Genomic DNA, 23254 nt, shown 5'->3' with positions numbered 1-23254 from the left:
CCCATAAGTGAGTCTGGTTATTTAGCATAACTGAGTCTGGTTAGCATCCCCTTTTACTCTTCAAAAGAGTTCCAGTTTGAGGACTAGATACAAAAACTCAAAAATGGACAGCACAATACTACCTAATTGCAATGTAATTATGTTAAAACACTGAATAAAGCTGCATCTGAGCTATAGTTTTTTTTTGTTTGTTTGTTTGTTCTTTTTTAATATATATTTTTTGTATTTTTTATTTTTTTCTCTATATCATTTTATTTCTTTTTCTGTTGTCTTGCTATTTCTTTTTCTAAATCGATGCAAATATACTAAGAAATGATGATCATACATCTATGTGATGATATTAAGAATTACTGATTGCACATGTAGAATGGAATGATTTCTAAATGTTGTGTTAATTTTTTTTAAATTAATAAATAAAAAAAAAGAAAAGAGAGTAGAGGAGAAAGTAGGAACAGGCTTTCGATTTGGCAATAGGAAAGACAGGATGAGGAGAGAAAGGAAAGGAACAGGGAGCAAAGGTGGAGGGTGAGATGCAATAAAATTAGGCTACTCAAGTAAAAAAAAAATTATATCATGAATCTTGTTAAATGTAATTAGTGTTTATATTATTTTTGAAGAGCTATAAAACCTTTATTGCTGTTTTGTAGGGTTTCTTTCCATTAAAAAATTATTCTGGAAAAAAAAAAAAAGAGTTCCAGTTTGGACAATAATATGAGCTTTTTCAGAGTAGTTGAGAAAGATGAAGACTATGGAACAAAGTCACTAGTGATTTAGAAGGATCTCGTGACCACAGAGAAAACCATTTCTGATTGCACAGGATTGAGTAAGAACTGACTGGCAAAAAAGAAAAACTGAAAAATTTGAGAGTGGATTTGTATTACATTATGTACAATGGCCTGAACATAATAGAGCAAGCAAGGAGTAAACAAACAAGTAACAAATTAAAAAATGAGTAAAAGAGACAATGAATACCTGTCAGTAACATCTCTCAAGTAAATGGTAGGGTATTTATCATCATCAACTTGGGACAGGACCATTGTTTCCACTCAATTTTAGATCTTTATTACAGCCTGAGAAAAGCTATTTTTCTCCTCAAAGTCTCACAGCTACTCTTCATATTCTATTTTAAACAATAGGGAAATGATGCCCATGACAATCACATTTATAGTCAGTAGACAATTCGTTTTTAAAGTGCTTCAATTTCTCACCTTCTTCTGAAGTAACACTAGATTTTGCACATCATGTTGCCCACAAGGAAATGAAGCAGGTCAGAGCAGAAAAGATGACTTGCCAGCAGGTTGGCCTCACAATTTTCATGACCTTAAATAGGTAAGGAGCAACTAACAATACCCATTTCAATGTATTTCAACACCTGATAAATCTTTCGAAAATATGACTAAATCTTTGTCTAGCTACATTAAAATCTCAACGACAGAACTTTCTTTGGCACTTTTATGTCTATATACTAGTTATTTGTTCCTATAGTGTTTATCCCATATATATTGCTGAGGGGATTTTAACCCTACCATTTACCTGATTATCAATGTCCCACAGTGACGGGGATTGGCATTTCAAGTGTTTCGAAAAGTCTTATCTTATCAGTTGCTTATGTCTTCCTGGTCCTACTTATCTCAACTGAAAGGGCTAAAAGAATAACGGCAAAGTAATCATCAGTATTCATTTCTCAGTATAAAGAAAAATATTAAAAATATTAAAATTTTTAAACTTTAAAAAATACATTTTAAAGATTTCATTATTTAAATGGCGGCTGGTATCCACATCCTTTTGTGATGTAAGAATACACCTAGAATATGAAACACATATACTATTACCTGCTTTCAAAATTCAAAAATTTTGGGGAGTTAAGAGTCTCATAAAAAGGCAAATGTGTGTCACTTTATATTCTCTTTTAATATGAACTGCAAGAGGACCACTCAGGATAGCAATTTGAATCAATATTTACCTAACTTCTGAAAAAGAAACTTGAGACAAAAGGAAAAAGCCCTTAACATAAAAGACAGCTTAAATTCTTTCCTTTCTTAGACCACTTTTCTTTCTTAAATGAATCAAAAAGCAAAAATGTCATGGCAAGGCATTAAACCCATATCACTTGGGGACATTTAAAATGATTTTATTTCAAGAAATTACGAATTCAATCTAGTCTCCAGGGTTTTTAAAAAGTAGCTAGTGGTCAAATTATACTTTCCGCAACTAACACTACTTTTTAAAATATTAAGCCAATAAGGGAAATTTAGATAAAAATAAAGCTAAATTTTCTGACAGAAATACTGATATACCGTTTGGATGATAATGGTAAATAGATGCCCTCTTTTATTTCCTAAAAATTGTAAGACTACCCATTGATTTTTTATGACATTTCCAAATATAATGTTCACTTTGTGACACTAAATTTTCTTAAAAGATTCCTTGATTTATCACTGTTAGCAAATTACTGTTTTCTTAGAAGTATTCAGTAGTCTTGTTTTATTTCTAATTTTGCAACTATTAAGTATAACTAAATAATGCTTAAAATCTCTTAAGGTTGATTTTTTTACAGTCAACTTTAAATTATTTAAGGAAGTACTTACTGGTTGCTCTGATAGATCTTGCTCTTCTTCCATGAGGACCAATATTTTTTTATTATGCTTATGTGAGTGGATTGCAAGTCTCTCTCAGCAGTCTTCACAGTCTGTTAAAAAAAAGGGGAGGAGGGTTTCAAAGCTTTATATATTCTCAAAGCATTATCATTGATGCCATCAGAGAATACTTTTAAAAATATTTTAGTACCTCAAGCTTTCTACATCAGTTCAATCTCCAAGTCTCAAATTTGCACGTGGCTTTTCAAAATTGAAATGCTGCCCTAAGTCAAGACAGGTGACTTGCAAAGCCAACATGTGGAGCCACTTCTGTTGTACTTAAAACATGGTTACTATAGTGCCTAACGCATTTAACATTTTACCATTACAGGTATGTGCAGATAACTAACACAATTTTTTTTAGGATTAGAACTACACGAAAATTGATAGACTGTTCCTAGCATGCAGTAAATTATGATAACATCTAACCTGCTTTAATGTGGAACATTTACATAATTGTTAGCACAAAGTCATTTAAAGCAGGACAAGACAGAATATCAATTAAATACTTTCACAGTCAATTATTCTTATATATGTAATTAATTTAAAGGAATACTATTTCTTCTTGATCTATTTTAACAATGAAAACATATAAGTAAAGCGATATCCTGAATTTCAGAATTAGAAGAAATAATCACGTACAGCTAGGACTCAAATTAATTCTGAAATAATGAGCTCCAAAAATCTACTACCTAGTTAATTACTTAAGCAAAATCTTTACCTTCACAGACCCCGTTCTTCCTGTCCTGATTTCCAAACTAAAAAAGAAAAAAGAAATATAGGATTCTAAGCCCTATATTTACCAAAAAGACCACCTTACTGTGCCCTACTGGCAAGAGACAAGCCGACAGATACTAAAAAACAAAATTTATTTTTAGAATGATATATTTAATTTCTAGTTAACAAAAATAAGACTAGCACTTCTCCCAAACAGAAATCATTGCTTATGCTTTTAACTGAAGTGATACCTGCTTTCATTTCTTCTAACAACCATAGAAACCAACATAAATGTAAAGCAAAGCAAGGAAGGAATCTCATTGCAGAAGTAATAAAAATAGGTAAATAACATGAAAAGAAAAACAAAGAACTTCAGTTGTGCCAATAAACCTACTACAACTGCTCTTTCTTGGTGCAACACAACACACTTTATTTGAGAGCCAAACTCCAAAATGGAAAAAGGAGAGAAAACACAGTGTAAGGGAGTCAACGAGATGTAAAACTGCTCAGCTCTAAAACAGCTTTGCTCCCTGTCCTGATCCAGACTAAAAAAAAAAAAAAGTTAGATGTCACAATCACTTGTGGCTCAGTTCACTCACGTGTAGCTCATACAGAGAACCTCAAAAGCTAAGTGCTCATTACATGACACAGATAACTACTGCTGCAGAATTAGAATGCAATAACTAAAGCTAAAATGAGTTATCTCCCCAAACTTGTTTTGCTCTACTCAAAAGAGCATAATAAATGTGACGTGAAACTGATTCACAACTGTGAAAGATGAAATACTTTATTAACAAAGAAATAAGAAATCAAAATGTCTTCTCTTTGCTCTACTGAATTTTAATACTATCTAAGTGCACATAATGTATACATATGGCTTAAATCCATAAGAATTTTCTCAGGGCAAAACTATTAGGCTGTTTTTAATGTCTTCTTTGTTGAATTTGTGTGACAGCTCTCATCTAAGCAAAAAGTGAAAATATTCCATGCTTTACTTAACCAAGGACCAAAACGGTAGTTTAATTATAATCTCTAATTAGTAGATTATCAGCAAGGGAAAAGGAGAGGATATTCTCTCAATGGGGATGTAATTCCACCTTTGGGCAAAAGGGTCAGAATTGTAAAAAAAAGAACATCTAACAGTATAAGCGCTTAGAACAAATTTATTTTGAAAATCTGAATATTAAAGGAGAACATAAGATTTTAACATTGATCAAAAGGAGTCATGGGTTTTAAAAAGAAATACTACTCTAGGTAGCAGGGAAATAAATTCTCAAAGCACTTGTGCTGGTTTGAAAGGATGTATGTCCCCTAGAAAAGCCATGTTTTAATCTTAATCTCATTTTGTAAAGGCAGCCGTTTCTTCTAATCCCTATTCAATACTGCATGTTTGAAACTGTGATTAGATCATCTCCCTGGAGATGTGATATAATTGAGAGTGGCTGTTAAACTGGATTAGGTGACGACATGTCTCCACCCATTTGGGTAGGTCTTGATTAGTTTCTGAAATCCTATAAAAGAGGGACATGACTCCCAGGGGTGTGGACCTTCCTGGCAACGTGGGACAGAGATCTTGGAATGAGCTGAGACTCAGCATCAAGGGATTGAGAAAAACCCTAGAATGAGCTGAGATTTAGCATCAAGGGATTGAGAAAACCTTCTCGAACAAAAGGGGGAAGAGGGAAATGAGACAAAGTGTCAATGGCTGAGAGATTCCAAACAGAGTCCAGAGGTTATCCTGGAGGTTATTCTTCTTATGCATCAAGTAGATATCATCTTGTTATTCAAGATGTACTGGAGAGGTTGGAGGGAACTGCCTGAAAATGTAGAGCTGTGTTCCAGTAGCCATGTTTCTTGATGATGACTGAATAATGATACAGCTGTCACAATGTGACTGTATGATTGTGAAAACCTTGTGTCTGATGTTCCTTTTATCAACCTTGTCAACAAAGGAGTAGAACCTATGGAATAAAAATAAATAATAGAGGGAACAAATGCTAAAATAAATTTAGTTTAAATGCTAGTGATCAATGAAAGTGAGGGGTAAGGGGTATGGTAGGTATAATGGTGTTTTTTTTTCTTTCCTGTGTTCATTTTATTTCTTTTTCTATTGTCTTTTTATTTCTTTTTCTGAATTAATGCGAATGTTCTAAGAAATGATGAATATGCAACTAAGTGATGATATTGTGAATTACTGATTATGTATGTTGTTTTATTTTGTTTATTTTTAATTAATAAATAAATTTAAAAAAATAAAGCACCCTATGTTTTTCCATCTCAAAAATTACCTTTATTTTTTCAGTTTAGGAGAATAAACACATATAAATAGTTTCTATACTTAGAGAAAAGGACTTTTAAAGAATCAGTCTTGATATACTGAAGTAATTGGTCAATGGCAAGCACTAATTCTGATCTCTTCAAAACAAAATAGCAGCCAACAAAGAAAGAATATGATTTATTACAGAATCTTCTGGGATTCTACTGGCAAAATGTGATTGTGGGAAGCTTGGAGATGTTCATTCTGGTACATTTATGTACAAATGTATTCATAATTTTGATAAATTAAGTAATTCCATCACAACATGCATCTTAGATAACATTTTCCATCAATAGTCTCCTTTCTTCCATAATTTGCAATCTGTAAGGCCTGAAATATAACAATATAGTAAATATAAGAACACAACTATTTGTTCAAACTTCCTAGCATTTATCAATTTGTTAAAACTTTTATTAAGAGTTCACACAATTTTCTGCAAGTGGCACATGCTACACAATCAAAAGCAGCATTTACTAGCAACCAGATGAAACTGTTCTATAACATAAACACAGCGCTTCAGTACTTAATGATAAAGAAGTACAGAATCACCAAACAAATGTTAGTATTCTCATTTCCATGTATTAACTATAGAGTTTAATCTAAATCACTAAATCTAGTGATTTTTTTTACCATTATTGCTACTGACATTTTTCTATATTTGTTGAGATTTATATTTAAAAATATCAAATAAGTTATGACACTGAAAGTAGATTCTTAACGTAATTACAACAAATATAATTAAAATATAGCTAAATACCCAATGAAATTACAAAACATACTCTAGTCAGTCTTGTTTTAAGTACTTTTTGGGCATTTATGTACTAATTTTCTAGTTTCAATTCTTATTACTGATTTTTAAACACAAATCGTCTTACTACCTTTTTCAGAGATTTAGTATCTATTTGCCTTTATAGATAGAAATCTGGGAAAATTTACAATTGAGAACAAAAATAGCATTGCCTAAGACTTTACATTTCCCTACCTGCAAATGCTAACAGTTTTAGCATTTGCTAAAATTTTATTGCTATTATGATTTCACTTGCTCAAAAATAAAACAATACTTTTGTAATATGGCAGCCACAATTTTTATTTTTAATCCTTAGAAATTAGAAGGGAAATAACTGTTGGCAAATATATTATTTCAGAATTCTAATTAGATTCCTGCCTCATAATCTGGTTTACACCAAATTCAACATACTATTTACCCCTTAATTATAAATAGCCACAAGCTTGAACTTAGGTTTTACGTCAGTGTATTATTATGGTTCTTAAGTATAAGAAGGGTCCATACACACACACACGTATATACACATATAAACATAAATAAATATGCATTTTTAAAGGCATAGGGTAAAAGTCAGATTGTTCAACAAAAACAAAGTACATATCACTCATAATTATAACTTCAAAAGAAGGTTTTAAATAGAGAAAAACAGCCTGAACTGGCAAGGGAACTTGCCAGTGGCTAAGTGTTCACAGAGATATTCAGGGGTTAACCTAATATCTTTAATACAGTCCTACATAGGAAACAGATAATCCAAAAATGTGATCATCCACTACACTGTATTTTAGAGGTCTATATACTATCCTTCCAAAGCCTTAAATAAATTTTTAGAGCACATAACTGAAAAGGATAAAGAAGTCTCCCTGGGGGAAATTAAAAGCATCCTTCCCCAAATCAAAAATATCACAGCAATAATAAGTATAAACAATAGGAACCTGAAGATGAACATGAAAAAAGTGGTATATCATTTCTTGATTTTAATTACTTAAGATTTTAACAGCAACCTTCCAAAAATTAAAAATATTGTTTATAATAATTATAAACAATAGTAATCTGGAGATGAATATCAAAAAAGTGGTATATCATTACTAAAATGTGGATTACATCAGGACTTAAAAGCAATTTTGAGGGGTGCAAGGGTAGTTCAGTGGTAAGAATTCTCGCCTGCTATGTGGGAGATCTGGGTTTGATTCCTGGTCCGTGCACTTCCCAAAACACAAATAAGCAAAAACAAACAAAACCCAAACAAACAAAAATTCAACAAAATGGTGCTGCAATAACAAGATACTCACATGGAAAAATAATGAAATGTGACCCTGTCATGCAGCATACAAAAAAAAAGTAATTTTGAAAAAGAAATACATAATTATGTGTAAACCCTGAAAAATGAAAATAAACAGCAAGATGCCCTTTTTGATGGCTCTGAAATGACAGCATCAGGTATTGTTATCCATCAATAACTTGTCTATTCTAAAGGGAATTTACCAATGAATTAATTAACAAGTATCTCAACACTCAAAGAATGAAACATAAAGCCTAACATAAAACCTGTTCAAAATAATTAATAAAATATGAGGCTTTATAAGGCAAAGTCAGAAAAGATAGCTTCGAAATATAAAAACTATTTTTGTGGATTCTTGCAGAACAGTACCATTTGCATTGCATTAAGTGTTGGTGGGGATGATACTAAATAGTAATTTGGACTTCATAATCTAAAAAATATATATATTAGGTTTCAAATAAGAAGTAATCAAAGGTTTATTCCAACAAGTACAAATTTCTTATTGAAAATAAAGCAAAAATAACAATGACTATTTTGTAAAGAGGAGAGTAATGGAGGCAATTAAAGAAGACCTGCCCTGTACATCTTTAAAACCAATTACAGTGGGAAGGACAAGAGAAATAACATTTATCATTCTCATATTACAGAACAGGCAACTGGGACTCAGAGATTTAAACGATTTGCTTGAGAATAATGGCAATACTATTGCAGGCTGAAGTGAAAATATTTCACTTAAAGAGACTAGAAATGCCAAAAACAATAATTACATTTAAGAAGTATCTAAGACATGAAATAAATGGAGAAAAAAAATGAGTGTTTAAAAAACAGTGTCAGAAAAAACTGAGTTTCAATGTGGAGAAAAACATATTCACAGCTTACACTATGATTAATTGTATATATATGAAGAGTTAAGCATTCAAATAATTCTGGACATAATAGAATAGTATATTTTTGTTACCTACTGAAAAAAAAGAGAAATTTATCAACTTTGATATGCATATGCAGCAATGCAACAGATACAATTATGAAAAACCAACCAAACAAAAAAAACTTCCATGCAATGAAGAACAAGAAATCTAAGATAAAAAGGATATAAAAAATAGAGGCAATATCTGAAATTATCATAGATAAAGTTTAATGCCTATGATATAAATCTAACCAATTTAACATTTACCGATCTACTGTGTACCAAGCAATGACTAACATCTACAACTGTCAAAAGATACAAACAGGCAGCTTAAGTAACCACAAAGATCAAATTGGCACTTGAAAAAGGTCCTGTCTCACTACAAATTTAAGAAATAAAAATTTTAATATTTTTAAGATACCATTTCAAACCTATTAAATTACCAAAATAAATCTAAACAAAACCTAGAAGTTATATCAGCCATTGGAGACAAGGCACATTTGGACACAGCTGTAAAATCATATGTCTCTTAAGATTGTTCTCTAGATACAGTACAAAAAAACTCATAAAACTGGCCATGGCCTAAACTGAATAACTATTCTTGGGTAATATGTCACAAGAATTAAACAAAGGTGAAAAAAAACTATCTTTAAAATATAGAGTATAGGGGACTTCCTGGAAGATGGCGGCTTAGTAAGACGCGCGGATCTTAGTTTCTTCTCCAGGACACCTACTAGGGGAGTAGAAACGATACAGAAAGCGCCCAAAGCCACAACAGAGATAAAAAAGACAGCGTACCCCATCCTGGAACGGCTGGCTGGCTGAGAGAAGCAGCTCGGGTGAGATCGCCGAGGCGCGCGGGCCTTACCGGGCGGGGTGGCAAGCGGCCGGAGTTACTCCCTCCCCCTTCCCGGGCCGGCTGGGAGAATTGGAGAGGTGGTCCCCTGAAACCGGGGCGACTGGCGCCCACACCACGCGCAGCTCCCGGACCAACTGAGAGAATTGGATCGGAAACCCCCAGGCCGCGGAGAACGGTGACCCCGTGACTCCCGGGGAACGTGCACTCTCTCGGGCGGGCCGCTGCCGCTGGCGCCCTCCCGCCACGCTTGTTGCCCAGGGCCGACTGGGAAATTCGGACGGGCTCTTTCCCTGGCTGCGGCGACCAGCAACCCTCCCTGCGTTCAGACCCCGGGCCGGCTCAAGCCGCTTCGGCTAGCGAACCCCCAGGACGGCGAGAGTTTTCCAAAGTTTAAGGTCCCACAGCACCTTTTACTGGTGGGACCCGCAGACAAACGTGTGCCACGAGCGCCACCTACTGGGCAGGATAAGAAAAACAGAACCCAGAGATTTCACAGAAAAATATTACAACCTTGCTGGGTCCAACACCAAGAGAAATCTGAATAAATGCCCAGACGCCAGCAGCAGAAGATAACTGTCCACGCTCAAAAGATTGAGAATATGGCTCAGTCAAAGGAACAAACCAATAGCTCAAATGAGACACAAGAGCTGAGACAACTAATGCTGAATATACGAACAGAAATGGAAAACCTCTTCAAAAATGAAATCGATAAATTGAGGGAGGACATGAAGAGGACATGGGCTGAACATAAAGAAGAAATAGAAAAACTGAAAAAACAAATCGCAGAACTTATGGAAGTGAAGGATAAAGTAGCAAACATAGAAAAAATAATGGACAGCTACAATGATAGATTTAAAGAGACAGAAGATAGAATTAGTGATTTGGAGGATGGAACATCTGAATTCCAAAAAGAAACAGAAACTATCGGGAAAAGAATGGAAAAATTTGAACAGGGTATCAGGGAACTCAAGGACAATATGAACCGCACAAATATACGTGTTGTGGGTGTCCCAGAAGGAGAAGAGAAGGGAAAAGGAGGAGAAAAACTAATGGAAGAAATTATCACTGAAAATTTCCCAACTCTTATGAAAGACCTAAAATTACAGATCCAAGAAGTGCAGCGCACCCCAAAGAGATTAGACCCAAATAGGCGTTCTCCAAGACACTTACTAGTTAGAATGTCAGAGGTCAAAGAGAAAGAGAAGATCTTGAAAGCAGCAAGAGAAAAACAATCCATTACATACAAGGGAAACCCAATAAGACTTTGTGTAGATTTCTCAGCAGAAACCATGGAAGCTAGAAGACAGTGGGATGATATATTTAAAATACTAAAAGAGAAAAACTGCCAACCAAGACTCCTATATCCAGCAAAATTATCCTTCAAAAATGAGGGAGAAATTAAAACATTCTCAGACAAAAAGTCACTGAAAGAATTTGTGACCAAGAGACCAGCTCTGCAAGAAATACTAAAGGGAGCACTAGAGTCAGATACAAAAAGACAGAAGAGAGAGATATGGAAAAGAGTGTAGAAAGAAGGAAAATCAGATATGATATATATAATACAAAAGGCAAAATGTTAGAGGAAAATATTATCCAAACAGTAATAACACTAAATGTCAATGGACTGAATTCCCCAATCAAAAGACATAGATTGGCAGAATGGATTAAAAAACAGGATCCTTCTATATGCTGTCTACAGGAAACACATCTTAGACCCAAAGATAAACATAGGTTGAAAGTGAAAGGTTGAGAAAAGATATTTCATGCAAATAACAACCAGAAAAGAGCAGGAGTGGCTATACTAATATCCAACAAATTAGACTTCAAATGTAAAACAGTTAAAAGAGACAAAGAAGGACACTATATACTAATAAAAGGAACAATTAAACAAGAAGACATAACAATCATAAATATTTACGCACCGAATCAGAATGCCCCAAAATACGTGAGGAATATACTGCAAACACTGAAAAGGGAAATAGACTCATATACCATAATAGTTGGAGACTTCAACTCACCACTCTCATCAAGGGACAGAACATCTAGACAGAGGATCAACAAAGAAATAGAGAATCTGAATATTACTATAAATGAACTAGACTTAATAGACATTTATAGGACATTACATCCCACAACAGCAGGATACACCTTTTTCTCAAGTGCTCATGGATCATTCTCAAAGATAGACCATATGCTGGGTCACAAAGCAAGTCTTAACAAATTTAAAAAGTTTGAAATCTTACACAACACTTTCTCGGACCATAAAGGAATGATGTTGGAAATCAATAATAGGCAGAGTGCCAGAAAATTCACAAATACGTGGAGGCTCAACAACACACTCCTAAACAACGACTGGGTCAAAGAAGAAATTGCAAGAGAAATTAGCAAATACCTCGAGGCGAATGAAAATGAAAACACAACATATCAAAACTTATGGGACGCAGCAAAGGCAGTGCTAAGAGGGAAATTTATTGCTCTAAATGCCTATATCAGAAAAGAAGAAAAGGCAAAAATTCAGGAATTAACTATCCATTTGGAAGAACTGGAGAAAGAACAGCAAGCTAACCCCAAAGCAAGCAAAAGGAAAGAAATAACAAAGATTAGAGCACAAATAAATGAAATTGAAAACATGAAAACAATAGAGAAAATCAATAAGGCCAGAAGTTGGTTCTATGAGAAAATCAATAAGATTGATGGGCCCTTAGCAAGATTGACAAAAAGAAGAAGAGAGAGGATGCAAATAAATAAGATCAGAAATGGAAGAGGAGACATAACTACTGACCTCACAGAAATAAAGGAGGTAATAACAGGATACTATGAACAACTCTACGCTAATAAATACAACAATTTAGAGGAAATGGACGGGTTCCTGGAAAGACATGAACAACCAACTTTGACTCAAGAAGACATAGATGACCTCAACAAACCAATCACAAGTAAAGAAATTGAATTAGTCATTCAAAAGCTTCCTAAAAAGAAAAGTCCAGGACCAGATGGCTTCACATGTGAATTCTACCAAACGTTCCAGAAAGAATTAGTACCAATTCTCTTCAAACTCTTCAAAAAAATCGAAGTGGAGGGAAAACTACCTAATTCATTCTATGAAGCCAACATCACCCTCATACCAAAACCAGGCAAAGATATTACAAAAAAAGAAAACTACAGACCAATCTCTCTAATGAATACAGATGCAAAAATCCTCAATAAAATTCTAGCAAATCGTATCCAACAACACATTAAAAGAATTATACATCATGACCAAGTAGGATTCATCCCAGGTATGCAAGGATGGTTCAACATAAGAAAATCAATTAATGTAATACACCATATCAACAAATCAAAGCAGAAAAATCACATGATCATCTCAATTGATGCAGAGAAGGCATTCGACAAGATTCAACATCCTTTCCTGTTGAAAACACTTCAAAAGATAGGAATACAAGGGAACTTCCTTAAAATGATAGAGGGAATATATGAAAAACCCACAGCTAATATCATCCTTAATGGGGAAAAATTGAAAACGTTCCCCCTAAGATCAGGAACAAGACAAGGATGTCCACTATCACCACTATTATTCAACATTGTGTTGGAGGTTCTAGCCAGAGCAATTAGACAAGAAAAAGAAATACAAGGCATCAAAATTGGAAAGGAAGAAGTAAAACTATCACTGTTTGCAGACGATATGATACTATACGTCGAAAACCCGGAAAAATCCACAACAAAACTACTAGAGCTAATAAATGAGTACAGCAAAGTAGCAGGTTACAAGATCAACATTCAAAAATCTGTAGCATTTCTATACACTAGTAATGAACAAGCTGAGGGGGAAATCAAGAAACGAATCCCATTTACAATTGCAACTAAAAGAATAAAATACCTAGGAATAAATTTAACTAAAGAGACAAAAAACCTATATAAAGAAAACTACAAAAAACTGCTAAAAGAAATCACAGAAGACCTAAATAGATGGAAGGGCATACCGTGTTCATGGATTGGAAGACTAAATATAGTTAAGATGTCAATCCTACCTAAATTGATTTACAGATTCAATGCAATACCAATCAAAATCCCAACAACTTATCTTTCAGAAATAGAAAAACCAATAAGCAAATTTATCTGGAAGGGCAGGGTGCCCCGAATTGCTAAAAACATCTTGAGGAAAAAAAAACGAAGCTGGAGGTCTCACGCTGCCTGACTTTAAGGCATATTATGAAGCCACAGTGGTCAAAACAGCATGGTATTGGCATAAAGATAGATATATCGACCAATGGAATCGAATAGAGTGCTCAGATATAGACCCTCTCATCTATGGACATTTGATCTTTGATAAGGCAGTCAAGCCAACTCACCTGGGACAGAGCAGTCTCTTCAATAAATGGTGCGTAGAGAACTGGATATCCATATGCAAAAGAATGAAAGAAGACCCATCTCTCACACCCTATACAAAAGTTAACTCAAAATGGATCAAAGATCTAAACATTAGGTCTAAGACCATAAAACAGTTAGAGGAAAATGTTGGGAGATATCTTATGGATCTTACAACTGGAGGCGGTTTTATGGACCTTAAACCTAAAGCAAGAGCACTGAAGAAGGAAATAAATAAATGGGAACTCCTCAAAATTAAACACTTTTGTGCATCAAAGAACTTCATCAAGAAAGTAGAAAGACAGCCTTCACAATGGGAGACAATATTTGGAAATGATATATCAGATAAAGGTCTAGTATCCAGAATTTATAAAGAGATTGTTCATCTCAACAACAAAAAGACAGCCAACCCAATTACAAAATGGGAAAAAGACTTGAACAGACACCTCTCAGAAGAGGAAATACGGATGGCCAAGAGGCACATGAAGAGATGCTCAATGTCCCTGGCCATTAGAGAAATGCAAATCAAAACCACAATGAGATATCATCTCACACCCACCAGAATGGCCATTATCAACAAAACAGAAAATGACAAGTGCTGGAGAGGATGCGGAGAAAGAGGCACACTTATCCACTGTTGGTGGGAATGTCAAAGGGTGCAACCACTGTGGAAGGCAGTTTGGCGGTTCCTCAAAAAGCTGAATATAGAACTGCCATACGACCCAGCAATACCATTGCTAGGTATCTACTCAAAGGACTTAAGGGCAAAGACACAAACGGACATTTGCACACCAATGTTTATAGCAGCATTATTTACAATTGCAAAGAGATGGAAACAGCCAAAATCTCCATCAACAGAAGAGTGGCTAAACAAACTGTGGTATATACATACGATGGAATATTATGCAGCTTTAAGACAAGATAAACTTATGAACCATGTAATAACATGGATGGACCTAGAGAATATTATGCTGAGTGAATCCAGCCAAAAACTAAAGGACAAATACTGTATGGTCCCACTGATGTGAACGGACATTCGAGAATAAACTTGAAATATGTCATTGGTAACAGAGTTCAGCAGGAGTTAGAAACAGGGTAAGACAATGGGTAATTGAAGCTGAAGGGATACAGACTGTGCAACAGGACTAGATACAAAAACTCAAAAATGGACAGCACAATAATACCTAATTGTAAAGTAATCATGTTAAAACACTGAATGAAGCTGCATCTGAGCTATAGGTTTTTGTTTTGTTTTGTTTTGTTTTGTTTTGATTTTACTATTATTACTTTTATTTTTTTCTCTATATTAACATTCTATATCTTTTTCGGTTATGTTGCTAGTTCTTCTAAACCAATGCAAATGTACTAAGAAATGATGATCATGCATCTATGTGATGATGTTAAGAATTAATGATTGCATGTGTAGAATGGTATGATCTCTAAATGTTGGGTTAATTTCTTTTTTTCCGTTAATTAAAAAAAAAAAAAAGAGAAGGGATAATTGGAGATGAAGGGATACAGACTGTACAACGGGACTGGATATAAAAACTCAGAAATGGACAGCACAATACTACCCAATTGTAATGCAATTATGTTAAAACACTGAATGAAGCTGCATGTGAGGTATAGGTCTTTTGTTTTTGTTTTTTTTGTTTTTTTTTCTTTCTATTATTGTTTTAATTCTTATTCTGTTGTCTTTTTATTTCTTTTTCTAAATCGATGCAAATGTACTAAGAAATGATGAATATGCAACTATGTGATGTTATTAAGAATTACTGATTGTACATGTAGATTGGAATGATTTCTAATTGTTTTGTTAATTCTTTTTTTAATTAATAAAAAAAAAAAATTAAAAAAAAATATATACAAAGGGACAATGTTGGATATTTTAACATTTTTTGTAGCAAAATATTTAAGTGCATTATTTTAGAAATGTTTTTACAAAAGCATTCCTCAAGACATTAAGCTAACATTGGACATAATTTCTGGATTCTTTCCCCAAACTTTTTCTATAGGGAAAAATGTCAATTTCGAGGAAATAGTAGTTTAAATTGCAGTGATCCTCCAAATCTTAGAGAAGTTCATGCCCTAGGCAAAAAAGACTCATTTGATTTTCTTGCTTGTTAACCTCTTTCATAAGAAGTCAAGTGAATTAGAACACAGAAATTGCACACAAATTCAGGATTGATTCATTTTATGGTTCTGAGCAACAGTACTGAAATTCCAAAAGTTAAAGAATGTGATATCAACAAAAGAGTTCACTTTTTTTTAAAAAAAAACATAACAACATACAAACATGAACATTCTTACCATATGATTATTCCATTCTTGGTATATAATCAATAACTTACAGTATCATCACATGGTTGTGTATTCATCACCATGATCATTTCTTAGAACATTTGCATCAATTCAGAAAAAGAAATAAAAAGAAAAAAACTCATACATATCTCTCCTTCTCATTGATTGCTAGCATTTCCATCTACCCAATATAGATGTTTGTTTCCCCTATTTTTTCTCTACCCCTTATCACTCCCTTTCATTGATCACAAGCATTTCAATCTACTAAATTTATTTTAACATTTGTTCCCCCCATTATTTATTTATTTATTTATTTATTTATTTATTTTTTTTTTTTAAAGACAGAGAGAAGGAAGGAAGGATAGAAGGAAGGAAGGAAGGAAGAAAGGGAAACATTTTTAAACATTTTCTTGTTTTTATTGTATTCTGTTTCTCCGTTTTTGTTACATGGGCTGGGGCCGGGAATCGAACCGAGGTCCTCCGGCATAGCAGGCAAGTACTTTGCCCGCTGAGCCACCGCGGCCCGCCCCCATTATTTATTTTTGATCCATATATTTTACTCATCTGTCCATACCATAGATAAAAGGAGCATCAGATACAAGGTTTACACAATCACACAGTCACATTGTGAAAGCTATATCATTGTACCATCATCTTCAAGGAACACGGCTACTGGAACAAAGCTCTACAGTTTCAGACATTTCCCACCAGCCTCTCCAATACACCTTAACTAAAAAGGTGATACCTGTATAATGTGTAAGAATAACCTCCAGGATAACCTCTCGACTGTTTGAAATCTCTCAGCTATTGACACTTTATTTTGTCTCATTTCTCTCTTCCCCTTTGATTGAGGAGGTTTTTTCAATTCCTTCATGCTGAGTTCCAGCTCATTCTAGGATTTCTGTCCCACGTTGCCAGGAAGGCTTACAGCCCTGGGAGTCATGTCCCATATAGAGAAGGGGAGGGCGGTGAGTTTGGTTGCCGTTTTAGCTGAGAGATAGCCCACATCTGAGCAACAAAAGAGGTTATCTGGGGGTGACTCTTAGGCCTAATTTTAAGTAGGCTTAGCCTATCCTTTGCGGGGATAAGTTTCATATGAACAAACCCCAAGATTGGGGGCTTGACCTATTGCTTTGGTTGTCCCCACTGCTTGTGAGAACATCAGGAATTCTCCACATGAGAAAGATGAACTTCCCCCCTTTCTTGTCACTCCCCCAAGGAGACTTTGCAAATACTTTAAAAAAAAAATTTTTTTAATTCACTGTTCAAATCATTCTGGCATTTATCAGGGTATCACTCTGGACAAACCTACAAAATCTCATGCCCTGCTCAAGGTTCCATGTACTTATGGTGTTCAATTAAATTGCTCCCATAAATTATATTAGGAAATGTACTAGTCAAATAATAAACTTTGTACCAAATAAGCATTTTTTGCTTTAGTCTTACACATAAAGTTTTAAAATATGAATTATCATCTATTTTCAACACCCTGCGATATTGACTCATGCAAAAACATTTTTATTTGTACATTTAGTCACTATCATTGTACACTCTAGGCATTCCTAGATTATACCACCTCAGTCTTTACTGTCTATCTTTCCTTCTGATTTCATTTGTGCCCCCAGCCCTCCTCCCTGTATCATTCTCACATTCAGCTTCATTCGGTGTACTAACATAACTAACTAACTACATTACAGTTAGGTAGTATTGTGCTATCCATTTCTGAATTTTTACAATCAGTCCTGTTGCACAATTTGTATCCCTTCAGCTCCAATTACTCAATATCTACCCTATTTCTAGCTCCTGATGGTCTCTGTTCTTAGCTGAAATTCTCCGAATTCATTCACTAATGTTAATTCATATCAGTGAGACCACACAGTATTTGTCTTTTTGTTTCTGGCTAATCTCACTCAGCATAATGTCCTCAAGGTCCATCCATGTTGTACACACTTCTTAACTTTATTCTGCCTTACAGCTGCATAATAATTCATTGTATGTATATACCAAAGCTTGTTTAGCCACTCCTCTGTTGATGGATATTTGAGCTGTTTCCATCTCTTGGCAATTATAAATAATGCTGCTATAAACATTGTTGTAGCAAATGTCTGTGTCCTTGCCCTCATGTCCTCTGAGTAGATATCTAGCAATGGTATTGCCAGATCATATGGCAATTCTATACTTAGCTTCCTGAGGAAATGTCAAACTGCCTTCCGCAGCAGTTGTACCATTTTACATTCCCACCGACAGTGGATAAGTGAGTTCACATTTTGTTTTACTTTTCTGGACAAAAACTAGCCTCTCTACTAATGCAAGAAACTATACAGCAAAGGATGTCACAATGTATATAGACTATTACATAGATTGTTTAGCGCTAATCCTTAGTTAAGGGCTAAGAATACCATGACCAAAGAAGTGAAGGCACTGCTACATGAAGCCTCTAAGTAACAACCAGTATTGGAACCCAAAACTCTGGACTCCCCTGTCTGATGCTGCCCCCTACCTCCTCATGTAGTATTTAATATATCACCTTCCCTTTTAAAATTACATACCTTATATTACCCGAAGCTCTTATTCTTTGTCCTTCCTTAAATCTCTAACTATTGTATAGTACATTACTTAGGCCTCATGGTATAACAACATGCTCCTGATATTAAAAATAAATTTTTATATGTATAAACTCAAAAACTTCTTCAAAGTGTTCAATGCCACTTTAAGGACCTCCTCAAAAATCCTAAAATTAGATTTTTTTTTATCTTTCTGATTAACTCCCTGTACAGTTGTAGCAAAAACAACAATATGATTTCTCTTTTATAACCATAAGTCCTTAATTTACAACAACACACACTTTTTTTGGGGGGTGGGGGGTGTGTGCATAGGCCGGGAATTGAACCTGGTTTTCCCACGTGGCAGGTGAGCAATCTACCACTGAAACAATGCATGAACTGTGATTTACTGTTATTGAAACAGGCAACTTTAATTACAAGGTAAATTAAAAAAATACATATTTTACCATTTCTAGACAGAGAAAAACATCATGATTTTGAAAAAGCATTCTCCTCTAACCTACAAAAACCTCAAAGTTATTAGTAAAAGAGTTCCTTGCTTCATTATTAGTAAATAGTTAAGAGTTTTTCAAAACTACTCCTCTGACATTATCTATGATCTTCAAAAGTGGCACATAATAATTTTGTTTAAACTATTAATATTTCCTTGGTATCTTGGTCCTAAGTTCCACAATGGCAGAGATCTCCTTATTCTTTTAGTATTTATAGTACCCAGTAGGCATTCAATAAATATTTGTTCAAGCAAGTACAATTTCCAGACTCTTGATTCCTTTTAATATTTAAAACCAATTTGCTAAGAATCTTCAATATCTTTCACATCTATGCCCTTCCATTTCTCACCAAGGATACCTAAGCCACAACTTTTTCTTTGGTGCCAAAACCCAGAAATGTTAAGTCACAACTTTAATTCTTTATAAGTTTCGTTAAGCGCACTGAGGGATTTCATCCTGAAGTATGTGTTAACTGAAAAGTTCCCCATATTTTCAGCACTTAACCCAAGATAATTTAACACAATCTATAAGTCTGGCAGCAGTGATCCACCGTGAATAATCTTGAATATCATGAAAACAATCTTCATCTAGTCTCTAGTAAACCAATTCCTTAAAATTCTTTCTTATAAGCCTCTCTACATTCTATTTAAGTTTGAGTTTAGCTTTAGGGACACCCAAATCAATAGGCCATGCCCTTGATCTCAAGGCTTACTCTTGTGAAGCTTATATAGGTAATGGAGAAGCTTAGACTACCTATACGCATGCCTAAGAGTTACTTCTGGAGGACCTTTTTCATTGCTCAGATGCAACCTCACTCTCTCTAAGCCCAACTCTGCAAGTGAAATCATTGCCCACCCTCCCTCCCACGTGGGACATGACACTCAGGGGTGAAAGTCTCCCTGGCGGCGTGGGAGATGACTCCCAGGGATGAATCCAGCCCTGGAAATGTGGGATCAACAATTCCATCCTGACCAAAAGGGAGAAAAGACGTGTAACTAATAAAGTATCAGTGGCAGAGGGAGTTCAAATAGAGTTGAGAGGCTATTCTGGAGATTGTTATTATGCAAGCTTCAGTTAGACACTGCTACCTAACATACCTTGCCAATCCCCAATTAGGACCATTCCAGCCAATCCTAAAGAACATCTAGGACAATATATAAGATTCCACAAGGGTTTTATGCACTAGAGTAACTTTCCAGAAACCTACAACCTGCAGATGGGTCCCTGGACCAGTTAGGTCCTGAAACCTAGAGGGCTGAGCCTCTCTAGAATATCAGATAGTTCCATCTCCCTACCCTATATTAGTGACAGACTCTTCCAACAATTGAAAATTTAGAATGGCCATAGTCCAAACACCCCAAAGAGAGAGAAAGAAAGATCAAAGGTGATGGTGGAGTTATACAGAGAAGACAGGATTTAACAAATGAGTATAATTGCTGAATCATTAAATTGATATCTCTTTTAGTCTCCAGTATCTTAGAGCAGCTAGAAGTAAAAACCTAAAATTGTGGAACTGTAACCCATGTCAAACTCTGAAATATGTTCTACAACTAATTGTGGTGCTGTACTTTGAAATTTATTGCTTTTTTGTATATATGTTATTTTTCACATGCAAAAAAAGAAAAGAAATTCAATAGGATGATAAAAAATACTTAAGCTTTCTAGCCTCCTATATTCTGGAGCAGCTAGAAATTTTTTTTTTTTTTTTTGCCCCTTTCTCTTATCCTTCTGGTACTCCTATGATGCATACATTGGTACGCTTGATGGTGTTACACAGGACCTTCAGGCTCTTTCATTTATCCCCATTCTTTTTTTCTTTCTGCTCCCCACACTGGATAACTTCAATTGTGTTGTCTTCAAGCTCACATCATTTTCCACCTGCTCAAATGTGCTGTTGAATACCTCTAGTCAGTTTTTTTAATCAATTATTATACTTTCCAGCTCCAAAATTTGTTTCATGCCTCTTCATACTTTCTATCTCTTTATTTTGTTCAGACAATATTTTCCTAAATTCCTTTCGTTCTCTGTCCATGGTTTCCTTTAGCTCATATTTTAGGGCAGTTAACTGTTAGTCATAGACTAATAGTTCTAATGTATGAGCTTCTCAGGGATGGTTTCTCTCAAATTCTTTTTTCTTGAAATGGGCCATACTTTCCTGTTTCTTTGTGTATTTTGTAATTTAATACAACTAAATAAATTTTTAGTTGAGAACTGACAGTCTGAGTATTGTGTTGGAACTCTGGAAATCTAATTTTCGCACTCCTCTGTGATTGCTGAGCTCTTCTTGATGGCTGGAGCCATCCATTTCTGACTTTCCCAAACTATTTTTGTTCCCAAAAAGAAAGGGGAAAAAAGGGTACTGTCTCTTTAAGACCCCTCTACTGCTTCTGCCTATAAGGGTAGAAACAATGGCCACCCTCCAAGTGGCCCTCTAGCGGTCAAAAGCTGGGCTCAAAAGCAGCAATAAGACCACAGACGCACAGCTTTTGGAGGCTTAGGTCCTTATTGCCCACCTAGCACCAGCAAGTCACATCAGGAACAAGAGCTGTAGTATCTACAGGTGCCTGCCATGCAACTGGGAGATGGGGGGGATGGGATGGGGGATATATGTTCTTCTTTGTGTTTGTGTGTGTGTGTGTGTATGTGTGTATGTGTGAATATTCAGAAATGCTTTATTTATAAAGCCAAAAATTGAATACAACCCACATATCCTTCAGCTGGTGAACATACCATGGAATATTACTTAGCAATAAAAAGAAACAAAATATTGATACATGCAATAAGGATGTCTCAAATGCATTATGCTAAGTGAAAAAAGCCAGACGCCTAGACTACATACCATAGCACTTGATTTATACATTTATATAACAAAACTATAGGGATGGAGGACAGATTAGTGATTTCCAGGAGTGAATCGTACAAGGATACTTTGACTACCAAAGGGGTAAAACTAGGAAATAATTTGGGATGATGTTTTACTCAGGGTTCTCTAGAGAAACAGAACCAAGAGGAGATATTTTTAATATGAGATTTATAAAGGTGTCTCACACAAACGTGGGAATGGAAAAGTAAAAATCTATAGGCAGGGGGGCCAAGATGGCGGCTTAGTAAGGTACGTGTGTCTTAGTTCCTCCTCCAAAGCAACTACTAGGTGAACTGAAACAGTGCAGAACAGCTCCCGGGGCCACGGCAGGGAATGGACACACAGCGTACCCCAGTCTGGACTGGCTAGTCTGACTGCGAGACTCGGGTGCGGTGAGATCCCTGAGCGGCGTGCGATTTCCCGAGCAGCGGCAGCTGTGGCGGCCGGAGCTCCTCCCTCCCTCCTTCCCGGGCCGGCTGAGAGTCTCGGAGAGGCAAGTTTCCCAAGCCGAGGCGGCCGGCGCCCCTCTTTTGCGGGCGGCTTCCTGGTCTGGCTACGAGTCTCGAATCAGAGGGCTACCCAAGCCGCGGTGGCTCTTCCCCGCGGGCGGCTTCCTGGTCCGGTGGGGAATTCCACAGGCCGCGGCGGCCGGTGACCGACGCCCCTCCCCCGCGGGCGACTTCCTGGTCCGGTGGCGAATTCCCCGGGCCCGCTGCAGCCGGCAACCAACCACAGGGTCCCCTCAAGCCGCGGCGGCTGACGCCCCCACCACGCGTGGCCCCCCGAACCAACGGAGAGAATTGGATTGGAAATCCCCAGGCCGTGGAGATCGGTGACCAGGGGGATCCCTTCCAAACACGAGAGACAAACGTGTGCCACGAGTGCCACCTACTGGGCAGGATAAGAAAAACAGAACCCAGAGATTTCACAGAAAAATCTTACAACCTTGTTGGGTCCGACACCCAGGGAAATCTGACTAAATGCCCAGACGCCAGCAGCAGAAGATAATGGTCCACGCTCAGAAGATTGAGAATATGGCCCAGTCAAAGGAACAAACCAATAGTTCAAATGAGATACAAGAGCTGAGACAACTAATGCTGAATATACGAACAGAAAAGGAAAACCTCTTCAAAAATGAAATCGATAAATTGAGGGAGGACATGAAGAA

General features: G+C 35.9%; 1 protein-coding gene across 8 annotated transcripts in view; it reads right to left on the bottom strand.

Annotated features, from left to right (window-relative positions):
* EYA3 (EYA transcriptional coactivator and phosphatase 3) overlaps nucleotides 1-23254 on the bottom strand; it is a 135615-nt gene that overhangs the window by 85294 nt on the left and 27067 nt on the right. For 4 of the 8 annotated variants that reach the window (XR_013171140.1, XR_013171139.1, XM_077150630.1 and 1 more), the window contains exon 2: nucleotides 2589-2689. Coding sequence is in view for 3 of the 8 variants with exons in the window: in XM_077150630.1 (XP_077006745.1) it covers nucleotides 2589-2621 (33 nt within the window). In the remaining 5 variants the exon portion in view is untranslated. Of the gene's footprint in view, nucleotides 1-1533; nucleotides 1645-2588; nucleotides 2690-3357; nucleotides 3395-23254 lie in introns of all 8 variants that reach the window. The other 4 variants (XM_077150632.1, XM_077150635.1, XM_077150631.1 and 1 more) reach the window with 2 other exon arrangements.

This window comes from Tamandua tetradactyla, chromosome 2 (genome assembly GCF_023851605.1).
Source record: "Tamandua tetradactyla isolate mTamTet1 chromosome 2, mTamTet1.pri, whole genome shotgun sequence".
NCBI classification, from domain to species: Eukaryota; Metazoa; Chordata; class Mammalia; order Pilosa; family Myrmecophagidae; genus Tamandua; species Tamandua tetradactyla.
This window is presented reverse-complemented; position numbering and strand designations above follow the sequence as displayed.